Source organism: Phalacrocorax carbo, chromosome 15, assembly GCF_963921805.1.
Source record: "Phalacrocorax carbo chromosome 15, bPhaCar2.1, whole genome shotgun sequence".
Taxonomy (NCBI): domain Eukaryota; kingdom Metazoa; phylum Chordata; class Aves; order Suliformes; family Phalacrocoracidae; genus Phalacrocorax; species Phalacrocorax carbo.
Window position 1 is genome coordinate 16365644 of NC_087527.1, and position 23674 is coordinate 16389317.

A 23674-nucleotide genomic window follows, 5' to 3' on the forward strand; every position below is an offset into this window, starting at 1 on the left:
CAGTCCCCTAAATCCCAGAATGCCGTGGCTGGCAATTTAGGTGTTCCCTATGTGGATTTTTATCAATATTTTTCATCTTCATTCTGTTCTTGTCATGTTGGGTTTCTCTCTTGCTTGGAGGAGTATGTCAGTTAACAGAAACTAAGTAGACTGTCATAGCTCTCCAGTCACTGGTACAGTCACCCTGCCAGCTGCACGGCGTCACAGCCGTACGTTGCCTGACCCCTCTCACGTCCGTTCGGGATGACCGTGCGTGAGTAGATTTGTTCCTCTGAAATAAACGACTGGTTAGGGATTGGTGTTAACTTCTGTAGTGTACAGTCTTGTGCTATACTCTTGTCAAATAAATTCAGAAGTAGCAAAGGTACCCCCATCGTGGGACTGGACTGGAAGAGATTTTGACCACGTGAATGCTGTGAACCAGCTAAAGTGTGACCCTTCACCCAATTAGTTTCTAAAAATTTATTTTCAAAAAAGGATTTTCAACAAACAGGCCAAAATGGCTTCAGGGTGTTGAATGAGAAGCAAGAGCCTTTTAATGCACTGCACAACGCCCACTGCAAACCTGCAAGTATACCTTGATTTCTCCTGTTGAGATGCTGCCCTACCCCGACTTGCTTTGGTGAGGCCAGAATGCAACCTGAAGTGGTGTGACTAGCCTGGGTATTAAAATTGCTTGTGTGTATGTTGTATAGGAATCTGTTGTTCTTTTCTGACAGTATTTTGTTCATGTAAATTGTTGAAAGGCAGACCAATGTCTCCTCTGCAAGCTCTCTCGTTGACAGCACTGCAGGCAGCACGGCAGCTTCACACTGCCAAGCTCCACCACCTGTGGCTTTGTTTCTTAGCCAGAGTTCGTGACTGCAATCTGTTGTGTTTCAATTTGTGGCTCTGGAGCTCTGTCCCAAACCCCGCTTCTCTTAAAAACCTTTCAGTTCTGTGTTGAAATTTATCACTTTGTTGTTTTCCCATTCTCCCGTGTAAATTGAGTACTGTGGTACCTGAAAGAGTTGGAATTGAGAGTCACTTGGTAACACTGACCCTGCTGTTTGGCAAAAAGGTAGATATAAAAGCAAGTTGCTATAAAAAACATTCTTTGCTTTGCAAATAACAGCTGAATAGGACTGTCTGTTATAGCTGTGTTTATCAATAGAAAATAGTGTTTCCAGAGGCTGAATCTGAATGTCCTAGGAAGCAGATGGGGTACCTGTGTTTGGTAGTGAAATACAGCATGCCGTGTGGGAAATCGGAATAATGTGGGTTTGCAGATTATTTTTATGATCACATTTTTCCGTACTGATACATAAAGGGCAATCCTGCAGCTGCTAGGAATGTTCTTTTACAGAATAGCAATTGACTTCGAACTTGACCTCTCTCTCCTAATGTATATAATTAAAAACAAAACAAAAAAAATTTGCTTTTTCCAGAAGAGAGAATTGCATAAAATTCTTTGTTCTGTTCTCGGTGCTAAACACTCACTAATCATAATCGATCCCTGTTATCTTTTCTGGTGAGCACCACCTCCGCCGGTCGCTTTGATTTCAGTGATAGTTATTTGTGTCCTATTGCTATTAAGCTTACTTCTTAAAAAGGACTAATTTTTTTTTGGATCTGGAACTAAAAAAAGCAAAATCACAACTTTAGTTGTTAATAACACTATCTTACATCTAGGGTGTGGTTCTCTTTGTAAAGGAGTCCACAGCGCTTCCTGCACTTACATGTACAGAAACTGCTTTTTTCCCTGTTGAAAAGCAGATGTCCTGGGGTAGAGCATGGCAGTTTTTCATCAACATATGGTGATATCATGCAGCCCTCAGGGCAGGAGGTAAAGAATAATACCATATTCTGCTGTGCGAGATACATTACCCAAACTGGAATGTGGTTATTCAGGCAGAAGATGTGGTGGATTCTGGTTTAATACCTTGCTGATAATGTCACGTGCATTTCTGTCGTTACGCCGTGTGAAATCCTTCCTAGACACCAGCAATCTTAGTATGACTGGATTTTTTTAGACTGTAGCTCGTTACCCTGAAGCTGAGATTTCCTTTTCCTAGCTGTGTGATCTCGCCCAAACTCAAGTCAAGCTTTCCATCTTCCACAGTGCAGGTGTTACCTTTTTCCAAGTTCCTCTCTCCTTACAGTTTATCATTATATCAGGTAATTTTTATCTCAACTGTACTGGTTCATGTATACACAGAATATAATATCGCTGTTGTATTTTGTGTTTCTCATAACTCTAAACCCACTTTTATTCTTTTACCTTAAAAGGTGATCAGCTCAGCCTAATTTAGCATCCCTTGCAAATGTCATGAATGTGCTACCAGCTGACAGACAGCTCAAGTGCTTCAAGATGTATTAGTTATACTTAATGGGCAGGTATGACGTGAAGCACTTAGAGATCTGTGGGGACAGGGTATCTGTAAGAGGAAGGCTGGTGTTGTTGAAGCTTGTTTGCAGTGTTCTTACCTCCCTTTTCAGCTTCCCATTCTGGTGCGTTGCTGTTCGTCATCTCACTTTGCAGTTGTTTTAAAGGTAGGATTCAGTATAGCTTTGAAAGAGTTCTGCATTAGGCTATGAATCAGAACTAGGTGATTCTTTTCAGTCCTATGTTTTACAGGTTTTCAGCTAGTTTTCAGTCTAAATGTTTAACCTAAATTGAAGTTATCTTCCAAGTAAATTGTTTTGGGGATGTAATTCAGTGTCAGATCTCAAGGTCTGCTGTCCACCATTTAGTCTTTGTGACAAAGTATGGTCAACAGTCTGGCAGAAGTTAATAGTAATTAGTAATTCCATGTGTGTTTCAATCATAAGTTCCACACCATTATACCAACAATCACGTGCAAAACACATTAGCAAGCACATAAGTAAGTACAACCTGGATTCCCTCGTATAAGAGTGGGCAGGTTGAAGCAAGCGCCTGCCCCAGCTCAAGACGCACAGAGAGCAGCAGGTCAGGTAGTGCTCTGCTGCACATGGTGGTGGGCTCTGACAACCCTGGGGCCTTCTTCCCCTCGCAACAAGTGTGAGAGGGTCCTGAGAAAAGCAAAGTAAGAATGCTGCAATACCCTGCATTCACATCCCATTTGGCGGGAAGCGTTCAGAGGAGCTGAGAACAATTTCCCCTTTAGCCCCCCGTCGATTCTTCATCCTCCACTATGTTTCTGTTCATAAACCACAAACCACGCTCTCAAATTTGTGAAGATACAGCAGAAATTATTTCTGCTCTGGAGCCTCTTAGAAGCTATTGCTGGGCTATGTGCCGGCAGGGGCGGGGAGTTAGTGAGAAGCGCGGCTCTGCTCGACGGCCGCGCTTGCAGGTAAAGCAGAGGCAGAGGTGCTCTGTTCCCCTCTGCCCAAAGAATTGCAATAAACCCCCCCAGCCCTGTGTGCCAGTGGTAATAGGCACGGCCCTCTGAAGGCAGCCTGCTGAGAGCCTCCCCTGACAGATGCACGCTAGCAAATGCCTCTGCTTTGCACCACAGAAATGGAGGGGAGTCCTGCAAGAAATAAATAGAGAGGAAAAAAAAAAAGTCCGGGTAGAACGGAAACAGGTTTGCTGCTGTTAAAGAAAAAAATATTATGTACTTCCTTAGGTCAATTTTATTGTTTCTGTACAAGCTAATCAGCTGCGGACAAGCCACGGTGCCCGACAAGCTGTTTAACACCGCTGGCATGCGTGGCAGGAAGCATAACTAACGAGCTGAGTTGGAGGTAGCTGAGCTGCACGCTGTTGATTGATATTTCACCCCTCCGCTATTTCTCGTGTGCACCTTGTGTGGCAGAAGGTCAGAGCAGATTTCCTTTCGGTTGTAGGTGAGGGCTCTTTGAGGGCAAGTCCTGCGCCGATGCGTGTGCGGAGCGCCTGGTAAAGAGCTGATGTGCTGGGACGTGGTCGGCGCATGAAGGTGGCAGCCCTGAGGATAATTAGCGATGTAGCACGGCCGACACGTGGGAAGGGAGGAATCAGGCATCGAAGAAATCACACGGGCTATAACTGCTGGCTTCAGCCTGCTTTTTTTGGGGGGCTGTGTGTATGGTGCTTAAGATTAACAGAGTTTAAACTGTTTCTTTAAGCAGGTGAGACCGGAAAATGATAGGAGAAAACCAAGTGGAATAAAACTTGAGATTAATTGTTTTCAGAGCTCAGCTTTCAGGAGAACATAAAATATGACATTTTGGATAGTCATGGTAGTTAGCGACCCTTTGAAGTCTGTATCTGTGCTAGTAATTTGCTAAACTAAAGTTTATGGTTTGTAACCTTAGTAAGACCCTGAGACTGCTGCCCGTGGTAATTTGAACACATATTTTTAAACATGCTAAGACAGACAAAAGTAGGGCAATTTACTCCTCACGGTTCATCTTCCTTTGTGATTTCTGTGCACTTACACAGGACTGATTTCTTTAGGCCTTTGGGCTTTAGGCCTTAATCTTAACAGGATTGGGAGCATCCCTGTGAGTCCAGCCTTTCTCTGACCAGGAGAGGCCGTTAATTCGTTAGAGCTCAAGGCTTTGGTGGTGCAGGTATGTCCGTCTGCGTCCCTGTAGCGTTTTGGTTGGACTGCTCTGATTCTGTGCCCAGTAACTGTCATGGATGCAATGAGAGGAATTTGGCAGGCTCGTTATTAGTGTTTAGACATTTTTCTTCCTGAAGTGGTGTGCCTAAAGACTGTGTGCGCTTTTAAAATTTACATGGGACCTACCTTTAAAAAAAGTGTATCTTATGTTGTAGGACTCAGTTCCATCAGTAAGGAAATGGTGTGTGTCTTCTGCAGCACAGGTTGGACTGGTCAGGTGTGCTTCTGCTCTTGGGGGTGATAGAAACAAATGGTGTCTTTTGAGGTTGTTTTCCGCTGACAGCAAGAAGCCGGATTTGGCGTGGGCGCATGGGTTGTCTGCCTTCTCGATGCGTGGTGAGACTCGTGCTTTGCAGGATCAGGAACGCAGGGGAGAGCGCTGTAAATCAAACCTTTGTCGAGGTGTCCACCCGAATGTGGCAAAGGACCTCGCGGAGGACCTTGGTCTCAGTTCTGGGGTATGGGGTTCTCGGGTCTCAGAAAGCAGATGGACAGCTATAGTCTGCAAAGGAGAGGGAGCTGCCCTGTGGCCTCTGCTGTCCCTCATGCTGTAGTGGATGCATTGCCTACGGGGAGGTTAGCAGCTTTGGAGAGCCCTGAGAAGCCCCTGGCAGGGAAGGAGGCTGTAAACATTTTTGCCGGAGATGCTCAACGCCTGCAATTAGGCTGGTTAAGCCAGGTAAGCGTTTGAATGAACTGCGGCTGTGAAACAGTTCGAACTAACCTGGTTCGAGGTACCCTGAGCACAAAACACTTGGTTTCACAAGGCACTGGCAGTTGTGCTGTCCTTTTATTTATTTTTAAAGAATCAATAAATCAGTAAATCAAGAAGCTTTATTTAGAGGAATATAGTGAAGGTGTTTTACTGCTGTCTCCTGCCCTCCCTGCTGTCCATGGGAAGTCAGTTTCAGGAGTCGGTCTTGCCCTTCAGCTTTGCATGAGCGGCAGACATGTGCGTTGCTATAAATCAGTTTGTCCCTGTTAATATTAATACATAGATATTTTTTTTTTCCTTTCCTGAAAAGGGTAAGCACTCTTACCTCCTTCCTCTTTTGAGGGGGTACGTTCATGTGCAAGGCAATGATTTCTGTCTGGGAAAGCCGCAGCTCCTGGTACTGAAGAGTATTTGGGAGGAGGCAACCTGTGTCTGCTGGAAACACACTGAGCCCTTTCTCCAGACTTTCTCCATGCATCTTGTTGACTGTCAGACAGGAAGGCTGAAGTTATCTCTATTAATACATACATAAATATGTATATGAGGTAATAAATACACCTGAGTGCCAGTGTCAGAGGATACCAAAATGGTTAAAAACAGGCCCAAAATTCCTATTCCTTAGTAGTTTTATTTAAAGATTATCTGTTGCTAATGAAAGATCTTAAAGATAAAAAATATTTTTTTTTGGCAGTCCATGTCTTGATGAAGCTCCATCGGAGGGGTATAGTGGGGCAGGAAGCAACAGAAAATCATTATATAGTGGTTGGGAAAGGAGACAGCAGAAAGCCAGGAGGTCGTCTTTAGGGTGCAGAATCGCACAGCTTGAGTTTATAAATGTGTCTTGGTTTCACTACCAGCAGTAAAACTAGAAATGCCCTCTCTGGTGGAAGCATACCGTTTCAGGGATGAATAAAAGGCATGATTAGATCATTTAATAAGTGATGGAGCTACCAGCTCTCCATTAATCATTCCTTGTAGCAGAGATGGAATTGCTGGAACTTCTTACCAACAGCGGTGGTCTGGGAAGCTTTGTTAAATTTGTTTGGGATAACACTATTCCTGTCAGTGTCATAGTTCTTTGCACAATATGTTGCATTATTGGTATCCTGAACCTGAAACTGTTGCATATTATTAAGATATTTTGGTATTTTAGCTTTGGAATTGTTTTCTGTAAGGTAGACTTTCCGGAAACGACTGGCTGTCCTGGGCTGATGCTTTGACCTTTCTGTGCTGCAGAGGAGCTTGAGGAGAAAGCCTGGAAATCCTTGTCAGAGGAGGATTAAGGACTGTTTAATAGCAGTATAACGTAACCTAGATCACCAGTAGGCATTCCCTGTCTCACTCTCCCTAACAAAAGGTCAAAGTTAGGCAGAAAGCTGCCTAGAGATAATATAAAGACTCATAGTAAATGGATGGTGTATTTTTGTTGTTTTCCTTGAGTGGTCACTCAAGAGAGTTTTCATAATACCACTTTTTGTTGCTTTTTGAATTTATTGTTTCTGTTTTTAAATGTAATTCTGTAAGTGCAGAGTTCACTAGTAAAAAAAATCAAAACTGCCCTGACTGCAACTGCATTACAAAAGTTCACGGAGCGTGCGCAGATCAGGCACGCTGCTTTGAAGAGAGGGAGGTAGCTAATGTGAATTTGCATAGATCTTGGACCAAACCACAGAACGCAGGAAGGAATCAGGGGATTCGTTCGTTCTTCTCACTAGGATAGGGCAGGCTCAGCTTGGTTCTGTTAATAGCTTCTGTAGGTAGGATATGTGTAATATTATGTTTGGGTTTAAATTCCAGATCCCTAAGGAGCTGACTGTGAACAGGCTCATTGCTGATTTCAGCTGGGGGTGTTTGCTTTGTATTTTTTTCATCTTTCTGTGGTTTGGGGAGTGTGGAAGTTATCCCCTCTCTCCCTGTTCATTTATTGTGGTGGTGTCTGCCCTTCAACTAGTCTGTTGCATGCAATGGGTGTCTACCAAGCTCTCTGATATTTGGGTTTTTAATTATTATTTTCAGGATCCAACAAACCTGGATAAGTTCAACGTTTCAAACTTCTTTCATGTTAAGAACAACATAAAAGTAATTGATCCAGGTAAGGGTGAACTGAAGGTAGGCTGAGAAAACACCAACCCAAATATGCAAATTCTAAAGACTATGTTATGGAGTTGACACTGCTTCTGGACGGACGCCCCTCAGTGCCTCGTGGTGACTTTGAAAGCTTCCTGGAGACATCAATAACTTGTTGAAACCGTCCCTTTCACATCAAAAGGTTTTAAGAAATTTTGAAGCAAAGACATGATTCTTTGAGAAATCATTAACTGTCTCTACTGAGTGCTGTGCAAACATGGAAAACTTTCCCTAGACTTTAAGAGTAGGCAGATGAGAGAGGAGTGAGAAGAGGGGGAAAGATAATCTGCCCAAAGGCCCATTAGGCTTGCACCGGCACCAAGACAAGGAAACCTGCATCTCCTGCCTGTGCTCAGCTCTTTCATGCAGATCAGCAACGTATTGCCCAGCCCTCTGTCCACATAACAGCGGACATCTTCCAAGTTAAAGACTGATACACATTTTTCTAAAATACTCCCAGAATTATTTTAATAATAAAAAAGGTCTTTTATTTTTCTTCCTAGTTATCAAAGAAGTTTGCTTCTCAATTCTTTTGTGATTTTTTGCGAGCTAAATGCTCGGTAATATCTGCTAATATTAAATTGCTCAAGGGAAAAAATTCTCTCCTTTGCCCTTGTGGTTTCCTTTAGAACTGTTTCTAATGAGGTCTAATTGTTGATTCTAAGCATGGTGTGTTTTTCTGGGTCTTATGAGGCTCATCTTTTTTTGCTGTTGTTTTAAAGCTACTAGTTCTGCAAGCAAGCATCTCTCTCCCTATTTACCTGCTAAAAATAAGTGGGCGTTATCTCACAGGTGTAATATTTAATAACAAGCAAATAGTGGGCATACCAAGACAGAGAACAAATGAAACTTGTAAAAATAAGAGGATAAAAATAAAAAAATCAAATTCTCCAATCCAGTCCACCAGCCTCCTCCTCCTGGTATCGCACTAAAGATCTGGTCTTGGGATACTTGCACCACAGGCTTGGCCAGTCAATGAGGAGACAAAGGACAGAAGTTTATATTGTACCCGACTGTATCCTGTCGTTATTTTCTATAAAAATTTCACAAGACTTGCATGAACTTAGATTATTTCTGGTGGTTTCAAAGAAATTTTTTGCAGCAGTTGATTTGAAGTTGTTTTTTCTTTTGGTATACTTCATCATATTGGCATTTATTGTGCTGTTTTTCAGGTTATACTGTTGTTAGTGTTATGCATTGCTATTCATTACTGTTTCTGCAGGAATAAATATAGTTACTAGACCTTTTTATTTTAAAAAAGTAGACATAATATCTGGAAGATTTTTGAGTAACTAGATATGTAATAAACTGAAGGAGCACAAAATAGAATTTTTCTTTTCACTCTGAATGATTTGTCTTTGTCTTCTCTAGATGAGGAAAAAGCGAAATTAGATCCATCTTACTATTTGAAAAATACAAACACAGAGACCCGAGAGACTTTACTGGAGCTTTATAAGGAATTCAAAGGCGATGATATTCTAGCAGCTACTATGAAGGCTCCTGAAAAGAAGAAAGTGGATAAGCTGAATGCAGTAAGTTGATTTAATCTGTAGTTTGGCACTGACTGACTTCTTCAAGAGTGGTGGTAGATGTTTTTCAGCGTAGAGGCTGTCCTGCAGTATAAACAGACACTGCTCCTTCTGGTTCTGTTACATGGAAATTTGTCATAGATGAGAATATGGGAATCGTATTGGGATTCCTTAGAAATACAGTGTTTGTGCCAGTGAATTTCTCTTAGTTAAATCATTGTAAATGAACCTAAACATTTAGAAATGGAGCACAATACGAAGGAAGAATCTTCATGGTATGGTTATGAGGTATATGTTGCTAGAACCATTTTTTCCAGGTTGCAGTCTCTTGCTTTGAATTCATTTATCATTGCTTCCTGCAGTTATTGGCAGAGAGGACACACCTTAAGGGCAGAGCAAGTGAATAATTTCTGGTGTGGGCAAATATATAAATGATCCACAGCTGCTTCTCCACTTTTGTAACACTGGATGTTCTTCCAGGTGCATGTTACTGTGTGTTCATGGTTGTCAAGAGAAACAGTTCACCTGCATCTAGATTTCCTACATCAAAGGCTGCTTGAAATGGGCAAGACAGAGTATTCTTTCCTTTAATAATTCTGGAATATATGTGTCTTTGTGCTTTGATTACACTTCCACAAAAATGCAGCACGTGGCTTTTAGTGAGGAGGCGTAGTGACGGAGCAGGGAGTGTATGTGACCAAGGAGCAGGATCACATCTGCTCCTTTTGCAGGGCATTGCCGTGTTAAAAGAAAACAAAAGATGTAGGGAAGAAAATAGAGGTGAGAGACAGACCACGATGAGCTCTGCACATGCTGGAGAGTCATATTGTCAGCTAGCGATGTGGGTGGGCATAACTACAAACTTGCGCAGGATGCAGCGTAACCTGATGGACGGAGCGCTGGTCCGACCCGGACTCTTTACAGGCATTGCCCCAGAGCCGCTAAACATACCTCTGGGTTTATTAGATCTTTGTAATTTACTGCGATATTCATGTGTGGCGTTCACATTTCCTTTCTGCCCGAGAACTACAAAGCTCAAAGCAGGCGCTGGGAGCCGCGGGGCAGTGCCCCTGCACACAGAAGGGCTGCGTGTGGGAGGGGGTGGTTTGATTTCCTCCACGCTATCTCTGTGGTTCACTACATTTTCCTTCCACTTACTCAGCAGCGTTGGGGAATTTTACAGATGTCTTGCCAGCAGTACTCCTTTCATATCCCCACCTGTGGACATCCAAATAAATTCTGATAATAGAATCTTTGCATAATGATGTATGACAGTGTCGTGGAGGCAGCAAGCCCCTTCAGCTCTGCGCATGGGCAGCCTTAACGAGGGTTTCATCGGAGCAAATGTTACGGGTAGCAGGTGGAGAATTATCACTGCATCGTGCACTTCCTTCTTTCCATAGGAGCTAGAGCAGAAAGTCTGCCCTCAGAAGGATGACATTTGCATGTTTCTAGTGTTTATATAGTATCTTTAGTAGATAAATTCTAATGTCTTTCTCTTGCTTTTTCCTCTGCAAACAGGCTCACTATTCCACTGGGGCAGTAAGTGCTTCCTTCACCTCCACTGCAATGGTTCCTGAAACTACCCACGAAGCAGGTACCAGAACTGCCTAGCTACAGGCTGTTTATTTACTTCCCAGTTTTAAAGTGTGCTCTCCAGCACACATACATTTACGAGGGCTGAAGGAATGCATTGATAATTGGTCAGTGATGATGCCATAGAAATGTATTCCCTGAGCAGATATATCCTTACTTTCCAGTGAGCTCATTCTGAAAATAATGGAGCAATTATGAATTAGCTTTGGCTTTGAATGGCAGTTACTTGTGTTGAACTGAAATTAATGAGGTATTTTCTATGGCCAGAGACCACAAAATGGGATATCCACTTACGTAAGTTAGGAATGAATTATAATCTCTCCTCAAATAGCATACAAAATCTTTACCACCTTTTTGGCCTAACCCAGTATTGGTTAGAATGACAGCGGATTTTGTGGTGATAACTTTTGATTTACTGCTTTTCAAGGTTACAGAAAAATGCATTGTAGTGCAATGAAGTTCTCCTTTCATTCTCTAGCCTAAACCCAAATGCATAGAATTTATTTAATCTGGATATTGATTAGATAGCTGAGCAATTAGTATCCTCTGTTGAAGAGAAAGGTCCGCCTTTTGGCACTAAAATTTAGAAGTATGTCAGACACTTAGGCAAAGATTGAATACCTTGCTAAAACTACGTTTACCAAGTTGAGCTCCTTTACTTGGCGGATTACAGTGGTTTGCAGGTGAATCTTTGAGTGTTGAAAATATCTGACTAACTGAGCATTTGACAGAAGGGCAGAGGAAGTATCCGAGGTTGATCCTTTGGTTTGACTTTCCAGTAACGTTTCCAGTAACTTAGCTTCATCTGTGTTCAGGCCTGGGTAGGTCCTCCTATGTCAGCAATTTGTGGTTGACTGACGACTACCTGCTTGGCTTCCAAGTTTGACAAGAAACGCTTATAACGCTTACCATTGGTAGACATTACTTGAAAATTATAGTGTGTAACATTGAATGCTTCTGTGACTTAAAAATATAGATGATATTGTTGGCTCTCAAGGAGTTGGTGGTTTTCTGAAATGGAAAGTGTTTTGCAGGGAGATTAATGTGAGGTTATTGTAGCTGAATTGCAGAGGACAATCCCTGAAGACCCAGTACCCCAGGGGAAGAGGTCAGACAGCAGCATCCAGCCATTTGTTTTCTGATAATTTCTAAAGATAAATGAGTAATCTTCCAGGGCGCTAATTATTGTCTTTTGCTTTAATACAGCTGCCATTGAGGAAGATGTTGTGAGATACCAATATGTGAAGAAGAAGGGCTATGTGCGACTTCACACCAATAAAGGAGACCTAAACTTGGAGCTGCACTGTGATATGGTACTGTGTGCCCCACGAGATGAATCTCTCCAGATAACAGACAGACTAGGAGCTGGCAATGGAAATGTCCAAAGAAACAAATAGTGTGTAGTTGTAATAGATATAGATAAATAACTAGCTTTCAGCATTGGTGTGCTTCCATGCATACACAAAACTCCATTGTAAAAGGTAGATATACTATTTTATATATTATACTAGTATCTGTATCAGTTCTCTGTGAGTAGTCCCATATATTTTAGTGGGCCAATTACAGCATGTCAAGGTACCTGTTTAGAGCTTCCAAGGGCCAGGCTTATAGTGACTCAAACAATGATGAGGAAGGTAGAGAGAAAAGGAAGAGTGTAGAGAAGAGAGAATAACCCAGGGTTACACAGCTTGTTAATGGCAGAAGCAGGAGAAGATCCTCAGTGAAACTGAGAGCAGTCTGTCAGCCTGAGTTCATGCAGTTAAGATCCCGAGAAATGGTTGGATTTGCTTCTAAATCCTGAGCTCTTCAGAACATAAATGAAAACTTCAGAATATGTGTTTTAATTCCTGCTGTCGCTGTGTCGGTTTTTAAGGTTCAAGTTTTCAAATATCTTCCCTTGGCCATTAAGAGGTAGATGTTCATTTTAAAAATCAATGGACTGGAGTTTTTTTATAGTCAATACAGTCTGATTCTGGGGGAGAACTGTGGCTCGTAAAGTAATACATACGGCAAGAGTTACGATAGGCAGATGAGTTGTGAGGTCGCTGATGTCTCAGACGTCACTGCTTGCTAGCGTGTGGGCTTACTTATTTGTACAGACATATCTATAAAAGAAAAAAGTTTTCAATGTAGAAAGCCCAAACCTTCCATTGTTTACTGAGATTTTTATCTCAGGAGATTATAGGCCTGAAGGTAGATGTTTTAAGAAGTTGAAGGATGTGAGTAGGGGTTTAAGTGGTAAAACTTCTGCTTGTTGTGCCCCTCTCAGAATTTAAGGACTGTGGTCCTGGCGAGGAGCTGGGGTGCCTGGTGTGAAATCCAGAGATGCGCTGGGAGAATGCATCCTCTGTTGCCTGGGAGAAAGAAAAAGGAGCAAACGGGACAAGCCTGCTAGCTTTCCCTTCTCTTCCTTTCTCTCACATGAGTAAGGAGCAAGAGATGGGTAAACATTTCAAGCTGATCTATGGAAACAGTATGAGAACCTCCACAGCAGCGTATCGTGCTGGTAATCCTGTAGGTCCCTCTGTCATCCCTACAGGTGTTTTCCATGCTCTGAAATAGTAACACTATGTAATAAGGCAAAAAGCAGAGGATGTTAGTACAGCAATATTTGGGGGAAGCAGCAGAATGAGCAGATTGCACTGAATCATTTGTTTTGCCATATGTTCTCAAAATGGCTCCTGGCTAATGCAGGCTGACGGCAGCTGTTCTTACCAGCATGGGGTTTTGGGCCACATGTGTGACCAGCGCTGCTCGGTCCTGAGGACCTGCTCCCAGTTGCCCATCATAAACTTCCTGTATGATAGCCGTTGCGTTTCCCTTTTCCCAGATGAATCCGTATTCGTCCCCCTTTCGCACACACCGCTTCCTCGTGTGCGGATTGGAAGCGTGCACTGCTTTACACAGCCAGACCTGCCTGAACACTGGCCTCTGGCCATCTGTTTCTCTCATTTCTTTGTGTTGATCGAATCTGTGTGAATTAAGCAGACCTTTGGCACTGCAGAGGGGAAAAAGATATATATTTAGAGTAAGTAGGAAAAACTTGCTGCTTTAAGGAGGTTTTCACAATATCCACTTTAGGTCATCATCCTAGGTCTATTAAATCAGTTCTTCCGGGAGGCGCTTGTTTTTCTCCCTTTACTATATAAGGAGTTTGTGCTTCTAATTTTGGTTTTCCTGAATCACCCTGAGGTTAGGCACATAAGGTAGCTCAGTGCAGACAGAACAAACATCTTACAAACATATAGGACATATATAGGTCACAAACATATACACAGATCAGCTACAATGGATCTACTGAGATTGCAAAGACACAGAAAACGGGAAATACCAAAATCAAGCCTTTCTAAACCCATCCAGTTCACCCTGCTTGGGAATATGCATGGTAGTAGTCTTCATTAATTGTATGCTGAGTTTTTTATCAGCTCTTCCGGCTGATTTAGTGCACAAGCTGAACCAGTTCTGGTTGCTGTTTGGAGCTGTGTAGTGACAAGGTTTATAGGCAGGCTTTGGTTTTCCTCCAAAAGTGTAGAATGTGGGTAAAGTCCTTGAATGCAATCAGGGAAACTAGACTGTGTCATGGTGCTCGCCCAAATTAATGTTGCACAGGCTTTTTGGTGCCTGACTTTTCAGCCTTTGCAATTTTTTTTAACGCAGCTGGCGTGGGTGGCACCCTGGCTTTTCAGAAAGAAATGGAGAAACAGATTTCAGCCCAAAGCACTGTGGTGGTGCACGCTGAGATCACCAGCACGTTTGGGACCCCTGGATTCAACGCACAGATCTGTGCTGCTTGAGCGAATGAGAGGGGTGAGAGCTGTATTAGGTTGTCATGGCTGTTTGGATTCAGCCAGAATATGTGTGATTTGGGGAATGCATGCGTCTACTCTTTCAAGCGGTGCAACTGCAGGAGCAAGTATGTGATTTATAAGCTATATTACAGTGGTTCTTAGCTTCTCTTTTTAAAGCCAGAACACTGCCTGACTGGTGGTTGTCTTGACCTGACCACAGGCTCCTTTTTTTTAATTGCTGAGCGATATCCTGTGCTCTGGTTATTATGGAAGCCACCCTAGCAGGGTTTGTATTTGCACACTACTGCAAATACACAACTGTGAAATGCTTTAGGAAGCTTGAGGATGAAGCTGCTATATAAATATGACAAATGAATACCTGTGTCCGGAGGTAGGACTTGTAACATTCAAATTACATTTTAAAATAGCCTTATGGGTTAGATTTCAAGATACACTTTGAGGTGAAGTCGTCTTGCTGAAATAGAGAACAGCCAGTGACATACTTGCTGTCCTAGAGTGTGTCTGCTGAACCTTCAGTTGTATTTTCATGCCTGTGGGCTGTCTGTTTAAGCAAAATATTCTTGCATTCGTGCTCTCAGCAGCCCGCGCTGCTCCTGAACGCTACCCGATGTCCTCTTTCCTTCAGTACCCACGTGGGTTCTTACTCCCTCTCCCTTCGCAGCTCTTGTCTCCTGTGCTTTATTTCTTTCCCTGGTTTTTGTGGGCTGTCTGGCAGTGTGGATTCCTTAGAGTTCAGTCTGTATGTATGTGTGGAAACTTTTGTTTAAAGATAAATCGAGGGTTCTTCATACACTAGTACTTTAAGGTACAGATCAATAAGATCGATAGTGATGAGATTCTTCCTAGCACTAAAAACCTCATCAAGAACTGTTTTGTGTTAATCCAGGGGAGGAAATCGGTGCTGCAGCGTGATTGAAGTCACCAGTTACTTTATGGCAGAATTCAGAGAGTATCAAACAGGGCTAGAGTCCAGGTATTTTCTGTGTTCAAAATCACTTGTTCAGAGCACCAGAAAACGTCACTTAGGTTCCAGGAAGGTGATGTGTGGTGCAAGTCATTGACCTGCGAAAAGGCAGTAAAGACTTTGGAAGGCAAGCTGGATTTTTGTATCCGCCCTTTTGAATTTGTGCCTCAAATGAGCAAAGGTACACTACTGTTCTCTCTTTGCAGCGTAGTGGTGTGCATAGTGCTCTTTGCCATTTGTTTTTCTCCCAGCCTCCTTATTCAGATACAGTATGTTCCTCCTGGTGGGGACTAATCAGATGGCCATTTGTTGGGGACATTTTCCAGGAAGCTGAGTTCAGCTGGGCATAAGGAACATTTGTTGTATACACTAATTGGAAACAAATTTACAAAATTTCTACTTGCCAGAAGTAATTCTGGCAAGTGCAGAAGATTTAACAGCATCCAACAAGTGTTAATTCTTTCAGCTCTGGTCTTATGCATCACCAGACAAATAAATTCTGAAAAAATAACTGACGAAGGCAATGCATGTCACTGGATGTCTAGTATTTTATTTACCGTGATTTTTCTAATCTACACAAGTTCTTTTAGCTTGTTAATCCCTGTGCTGCTGGGAACAACTGTCTCTATTATCTGCCTGTATTCTGCTGTGTCAGTGACTTTAGCGGTGCAGTTATATGTTGCAGGTGGTGGAGCAGCATCTTAAGGCAGGGGAGAGGCTTTACCCTGTGCAAAAAGTCAAACTGACCTGGGTTTGGGAGCAGAAAAGCAGTGTGGTGTAAGGGATAGAGCGGGGAACTCGGAGCTGGTAAACCCTGAACTCTGTGCCTGTGCCGTCGGTTTGCTGCGTGATGCAGCCGTGTCATTTGGTTACGGACTTCTTTTAAATCAGTGCATGCCGTTTTTTATTTCACAGTGATCACTAAATATGAGCATAATTTTGAATTCCCAGGCGATACCATGTATCATAGATGCCTGATGGCTGGAGTTAGGCTACACAACTAACCGAGGCTGCCTGTTGGGACCAGCAGCCCTGTGTAAAAACAGTTGGAGTAGCAGACTCCCAGTCTCTGCACCTGTGCAAGGGAATAAAAATTCCTACTTTTGCCTCTAGGTAGCTTTGAGGCTTTCTTGTTTAGTGCTTGTACTTTTTTATTTTCATTGTGCTGTGGAAATATACATAATTATATAAAGCTAACGCTCCAGAAGATCCTGTCAAAATGATGAACAGGAGGTTTGCCGTACTACCTCCCTTCTCTCCTTTGCGAGGTCTCCTCATACACATGGTCGCTGTGGGGTGACGATCTGGTGGTTAAACACACGCCGAGAGCGGCGGTTGAATACTAACCCGTAACTGTCACGGCAGTTTTTGTGAATTTGCCTGTCTCTCTGGTTCAATACTGTTAAGGTTTAAGGGCAAGTTGGCATAACAAAGAAGAATGTGAGGTGGATTTCAAAGCTCCATCCGGCACTCCACAAATGGTTTTTGAGGTTTTAGGACCTGGCAAACTCTGCTTAATGATGATATCTTGGCATAACTATCTGAAGAAGCCATTATTCTACAAACACTGGTGTTTTAATCTTTTGAGGCCCTCTGACCTGTTAAATATGCCTGTGATCTATAAATGTGTAATCCAGCCCCTGGTCTTTGAAATCATCTCTCCTTTTGTGTGAGGGACTGTTCTGAAGATCAGAAGCCTGTAAACTTCTTATCCATTTCCAGTGGAAAGAAGTGAGCTGCTGAAAAAATCCTTTGACCTCCTGGCATGACAAGGTTCCCCAGTCTTCCCAAGTCTCTCATTTTCTTTCCGATTTAAGCATCCATTCTGCTTGCTTTCTGTCGGTGTCATTGTGGCACTGTCTGGCAAATAACTGGCTGATGTTTCACCGGTGTCTCTTTGACTCAGTAATATGGTTGTAGGGATGAAGCACGGTGGTCTCGGCATGGTTGTAAGTGGCTTGTTTCATATTTTTTTCATCAAAGAGGTTGTTGTAGGAAGAGGTGCAACTTTCAACTTTGGAAGTTCTTGTTGACAGAAACTAAAACCAACCAAACTAAACTGTCCTTTCCCAGTGGGAGAACAGCTGGATAAAAACGTTTGTTGCTGCTGGTGTGTTTTTATCTCAAAGTGCTGCAGTAGCAGACAGATCTATTGCTCTTCTTTGTGGCTGGGAGTGAAATGGCTCCGTGCAGCCATGTTGATTAACAGGTGGTTGCTCTTAAGTGACTCGAAGATAATATTAAAATGTTTTTAACTTCAGGGGCACAACACCCGTGCTTGAGAAGTAGTAGTGTTTTCATGTGAGATGTTGAGAGGAGAGGCTTTGTCTGGACGCTGCCATTGCGCTCTTGTCGCCAGCGCTGCTCTGCAGCAGCAAAGGGGCAGTGGGAGCCCCCGATGTCCCCTGCTGCCTCTGCTTCAACAGGACATTCGACATGGGGGTAAGGAAGGTGCTCAGCCACCTCCCACGAACCTGCCCCCACACCGCGGGGCTTGCTGCCCTGTCTCTGCAGTCCCCTGGCAGCCTTTGCCCTGGGGTAATTGGTGGGAAGGCGTTTTGCACATTGGGACCTTTCTACGTCCCGAGCACCCCTGACAAGCTGGATCTGGGGAAGGAATTGATTCTTCTTGGATTGTGTCGCTTGTTTTTTGACATTTGAGGGTGCAGGCGTCCATACCAGCTGCGTCTGCCACTTAGCGATCCCGAAGTCAGGGATGAGGCTGGCGGTTTGGAGTTACACAGCTGCTGCTCTTCATCTTCCTCTGACACATTTCTTGTTCGTACCTTGGCTCCTCCGATGAGAGCGGCGTGACCTTGGGAGGCTGACAGCTACCAGAGCATCGCTGTCTAGCGTGGAAGTGTTTACAGGTTGCATCTCACAAAAAGGAATTTATGTGCCAGTTGCAGACAGACGAAATGCCAGGGGGCTGCCGCGGGACCTGTGATACTCCGAGCTTTACGGCTGCTGGAGGTTAGTCAAGCAGTTAAAGCCGTGCTCCCAGTTAGACTGTACCTAGTGGTGCTACGTCGTGCTTGCCGGCCCCGTCCTCGTCAGCACCCAGCCCCGCACCGCACTGTCCGGCAAGCTCCTCAGCCCTTGTGTGACTGACAGATTTGAGGGGAGGGGAGAGGGTTGTTTTATTTTCTATCGCTGCAATAAGTTAAAGTTAGAGGAAAAGTAATGACTGCAGCTAGGGATGACGACTCTGCCTCTGGAGAGCCAGTAGTTAACACTGACAAATTAGATGAGTGAATTAGATGCCTTGTCTAACTTGAGTCGTGCTCAGCTAAACTGATTGACTGTCCTGTATTTGCAAGAAAAGTAAATAAAACTGGAGTATGTCATTTTTTCATTAGCATCTTGTCTAAGCTGAGCATCTTGCTTAGACTTTGAAAAACTTTTTGATAGCATCATTAATGTCAGTACTGTGGAAGAAATGCCTTTGAAAAGTGAAATTTGGCTATCTGCTAGAATCTTTGCTAAATAGCTAATTAAATTATAGTGGGTTTCTGCGCAATGAGAATGCAATAATTCTGCTCTTTGTTCTAAGAAACTTTGAGGTAGCAAAACAGGCAAATGTTTGCTGTTAAGTCAGCAATCTGTTACCTGAGGCGTAGTTTGCTTGTTCTGATTCTTCATAATATCGGTAGGAGTCTGGCGAAATGTTTTACCCCACAATGCCCTGATGCTTTCGCCTCTCCCAGTGCTCTCCCACTGGAGCTGTGCGCTTCCCATTGCAGATCACAAATCGACCTGGGCGCGATTGCTCGCTGTGTGAGCAGGTTGAGAATGGCCCGTGTCGTCTTTGAACTGAACCCGACTGAGGCTACTAGTCACTCTATGACATAGGAAGGTGTTATGTATGATGTATACGGTATGACATGCATCATAGTGTTCAACCAACTGACCTACCCTAGGCGGCTGTTGCCTGCTACCATAACCTGCCACCAGCTCAACAACCCCTCTTGCACGCCGGGGAACTGTTAGCAGGGAAGTGGACCTGGCAGGGTGTGACGTTCGGGTCTATAATCAATGTTTCTCCAGCAGGACATGCCATGGGCTTTGGGGAGTTTTGGATTTTCTTGTCCCTCTTCCTCCGAAACAAATGTGCTCCTACTCCATTGGTGCAAAGTGAAGTAGGGTGGCTTAACTTGCCGTCCAGTACAGTATTATGTATTGAAACACACTAGAAACATTTATATGTCTAGTTTCTTTCCATGACTTAGTGGAGGGAACAGATGCTTGCACCCGATGGATGGTGATTCCTGAAACTGCTCCATTCCAGTTGCCTCTGACTAAGCCCTAAATAAAGCCAAGCTTTTATTAGGGCAGGTTCTTTCCTGCGGGATGGGTAGGCTACAAGGATTGCAGGTTGAAAGGGATGGGGAGAACTGAGTGTAAACCTTACCAAATCACCTCTTTATGGGCTCACACATTGGAAGGGTTGCTAGAATAAACAATTACAAGTGTGAAAATGCTCTACATAAAACAGAAAAACCAACCCAAACCTATATAAATGGACTAAAGCAAAACAAAATCCACCTTACATTTTAGAGGAGACCTATGTTAAAAAAATTGCAGGCTTCATTTGAAGCTTTAGAAATTTCCATCACTAGTTCATGCCTCTTAGTAGCGGGATTCTGGCATTTGTGAGATAAGATGAAGGCTCTAGAATGCAATTTTAATTTGTGAGGAACAAGCTTTTTATTATTCCAGATTATTTCTGCTTTGAAACATAGGGTTAATGAGCATACATCAAGGCTCTGTAGTTTAGTGCAACTACTACAGTTCATCCAATTTAGAGAGACAAAAAGAAATAAAAGGGAAGTGGAATTAGCACAAGGAAATTATACAGATGTGCAAATGACAGCTTCTGAATGCCTAGTGTGAAATTCTCTTCAAGGTTCATGCAGATCCTCAAGGGATGGAGCATTCTGAAATGATTAGCTCTTCACATAGCAAAGCTTTCTTCCTCGCAGTCATGGCAACGACTCAGAAGCTCCTCTCTCTTCCCATCTCCCGTACCTTGGCAACAGGAGTGCCGCAGGTTCTTAATCTGCCTCTGGTTGGCTCTTCAGCTGCGCGCTACAGATTCTGAGTTAAGGTAACTTTTGCGAATGTAATGACCCATTTTAACTGATGAGAAAGGAGAGCTGCAAGCTGAGAAAGCAGATAGTGGCTTGGTTCGTCTTACCCTCAGGTCTCAGCACGCAGCAAGACAGATGGATGTTGCCTGGTTTGGAGCCACCCTTGCTGGCAAAAAGGAAATTAAAATTGGTTCGGTTAATACTTAAAAGGGGAACAAGATAAAATCTGCATTTCTTCTAGAACTCGATAGTAAGGACTTCTGGTTTGCTTTGGCTTTTGTTGTTTTTTTTTTTTTAATTTTGCATTCATTCCTGTAGTGTTTTCCCAGAATCTGTGATTTCACAATCGGCCTCCTGTCACTGTTGTGTTCACATGGTCATAGCAATCTGTTTCAGTTCTGAAATTTGCCCAGGCCTAATAACTAGTAGAGTGCTGGTTTTTCCAGGTAGAATTACCTACTAAGTGCATTAGTTAAATGGTGACTTAAACATAATTAGAAAACCATTGGGCTGTTTCCCCATTAAATATACGTGTCTGTGAGCCAAGCAAAACATTTTTTGTGTGTGTCATCTTCTGGATGACTATTCTTCTGATTCCTGTCCCAAACCGTTTATTAAAATTTTACCACTTGTCTTGGGTGTGAATTTTCAACAGTTGAAAGACAGCTATCTGGCATCTATAAAATAAATGGAGAGCGTTCGTGGAGCAGGAGAATCATTTTGGTATAAATAAGGTATTTTTTTTCTTACTGTCTGTCGTTCAGAGAGAAAAGTGTCTTGACGTTGAAGGACATTGTACAGAGACACTGTGTTCACTTCCGTGGTCCCAACCTGGCCAAGGAAAAGGAGGATTTCTCAGGGCTGTCCTACCACACTCTTTAGGGGGAAAAGCCTTCCACAATTTTGCGGTTTGACTTCGTAGGACTATCATTGCATCCTTCTCAGAAGAAACTGCAGTAGATTTAAAACATAACCTTTCTTCTGTCGGTGCCTTTCAGATCAACAGGTTAACAAATTAAGGTGGCATTTTCCCCTTGACTTTCTTTCTTACATGTCTGAGTCATAGTCAGCAGATTAAAATAATTTCAATCATTTCCTGCTTAATGTAAAGGAATAAAGAGGGGAAAGTTAGCTGCTGCTGTTGAGGTCAGTTTGAGACAAGGACAGCCAGAAGTACAAAGAGAGCCTGGAGTCCACGGTCAGTAACGAGGCAACAAGATACCGGCGTTGCCTCCTGCACTTCTGCGTTTCCAGGTGCCTTGACCATCCCTTCCTCCTTCAGAAATGGTGTGAGGCAAGTGGTGTGGAGGAAGTTTCTGGAGTAGACAGTTTTGCATTCCAAGACTGCCAGTCTGACGTCTTCCACAAGATCGTGCACTCAAATAACAAAGTCAGGTTTGTTTATAAGTATTTCTCATCCGTCTTTGTAGTTGGAACAAAGACTTCAAAGACTGGCTGTGCTTGTATGGCCAATGCAGAGCCTAACTTCAGTACTTAGGATCTGCGCCTTCCCCATAAACCTCAAGCCTTTTTCTCCTGCTTTACACAGGATTCTGCTTTTTAAAGTCCCTGAAATGTGCTTGGCAGTGTAAGATTCGGCAGGAACATCAGCTGCTTTGAATAAATCAGATAATCTGAGCCAGGTATTCTAGATCAGCTGCACGACTGAAACTGGGGTTTATCACTGATTGAATGCAAACCTTTTTATTTGTGTTTACTAAAAAGCCCCATAAAAGGTAATGGGCATGTTGCTTAGGAACTGTTTACCTGCCAAATGTATCTGTATGATGCATGAGGTGACCATGGGAACCAATTTGGTAGCAATTATTTAAAGGAAACCTTGCAGTGAAATGAATTATTGCATGTCTACTAAATATTTCTGCACTTTCATTTGAAAAGCTTGTTTCTGGGAAAAGATAGAGTAACTAGGAATCCATTTAGAGAGAAGGGTCAGCATAGGTCCTACGTAAAAAATACATTACTAGAGCCAGTTTTTTTGATGTATATTTTAGAAACTATGTTTTGAAAATAAATAGGATGTCTATTGGGTTATCAACGTTGTGCAAATTTAAAGCAGTTTGGTATGTGTTCCTAGGGGACTCAGTCTTTCGCCTGATTTCATTTTTCTTAAAAAATTAATTACAGGTTGCTGTATTCCCCCCAGAGAACTTATTAACTATGTCTCTCTCTCTCCAAAGAGTGCTTGGTTCTCATGAGATAAAGTGCCTTAGGCTAAAAGCTGCTGATTCCATTTCTGATTCATAAAGAAATTTTTTAAACTTATTTTTATCCTTACTGACATTTTTCACGAGGGATAACTAATAGCACTACGTTAGGATCAAGGCTGTTATGATTTGTCTTATAAAGGAAGCATACGCTGCACAAATTATTCTTCAGGGGTTGAATTTTACTTGAAAGGTTATGTACAAAGGCTATTTTCAAGCATATATGTCCGATTCCAAGAAAAATTTTCAGATTTGCTATTAACATTGAAACTGTAGGAAAACCTCCTGTTGCTTGGAACAATTTTTGTGGAATATATTTCCTTAGGAGTTGCCCTCAGGATGCTGCCAAAATACCTGTCCATACGGCATTCTGCCGTAAACCCATTTTAACCCAGTAATGAGCTGTGTAGGAAACCTGAGCTAATAGCTGCTGTGAGATTGCATTAGAATGTGTTTATTTTTCCAGTTGTGGCCCAGCTGACACCTATATCTGTGTTAGAGTAATTAAGAAAGAATCATTATAAAGGATTTATAATGGCAGGTAGAGTTTGTTTGGATAATTAAGAGACATTTCAGTGTCAAAGGGGTGAGAATGTGTTTCACATGAGAAAATACGGAACACTGAAGTTCTGTATGGTTCCGGATGAATACTTGTATGGATCTGCTTTTAAAAATATAGAGATTATTTCATCCTTAAATGATTGTAATTGCGCCTGCCTTATTTTTTTGCGTTTAAAGCCACTTCAGGTTGCGTGGCTCGGCCTCGGTCTGTCTCTGCAGCGCTCAGACCAAGAATGATGTCACACCAGAGCAAAGTGAATCCGTGTCTTTCAGAAAGAGGCTTCAGGTCTTGTGTGTGCTCATTTTCAGGCATTGCGACTCATGCTGGGGCTTCACTTGCAAGCACCTACAACAGTAAGAATATTTTCAAGGCCTGTAACAACTCAGATTGCTTAGATGTATTCTTTTGTAAAACCGGAATATATTTATGCACATAATCCACAGTGGGGCTGGAAAACATGTCCAGGTATGGAAACCAGGCTGT

General features: G+C 42.8%; 1 protein-coding gene across 1 annotated transcript in view; it reads left to right on the forward strand.

The window, feature by feature from the left end:
* PPIL2 (peptidylprolyl isomerase like 2) overlaps nt 1-23674 on the forward strand; it is a 73579-nt gene that overhangs the window by 21419 nt on the left and 28486 nt on the right. The window contains exons 9-12 of the mRNA XM_064466589.1: nt 7306-7381; nt 8788-8948; nt 10467-10542; nt 11748-11854. Of these exons, the coding sequence (XP_064322659.1) occupies nt 7306-7381; nt 8788-8948; nt 10467-10542; nt 11748-11854 (420 nt within the window). The remainder of the gene's footprint in view (nt 1-7305; nt 7382-8787; nt 8949-10466; nt 10543-11747; nt 11855-23674) is intronic.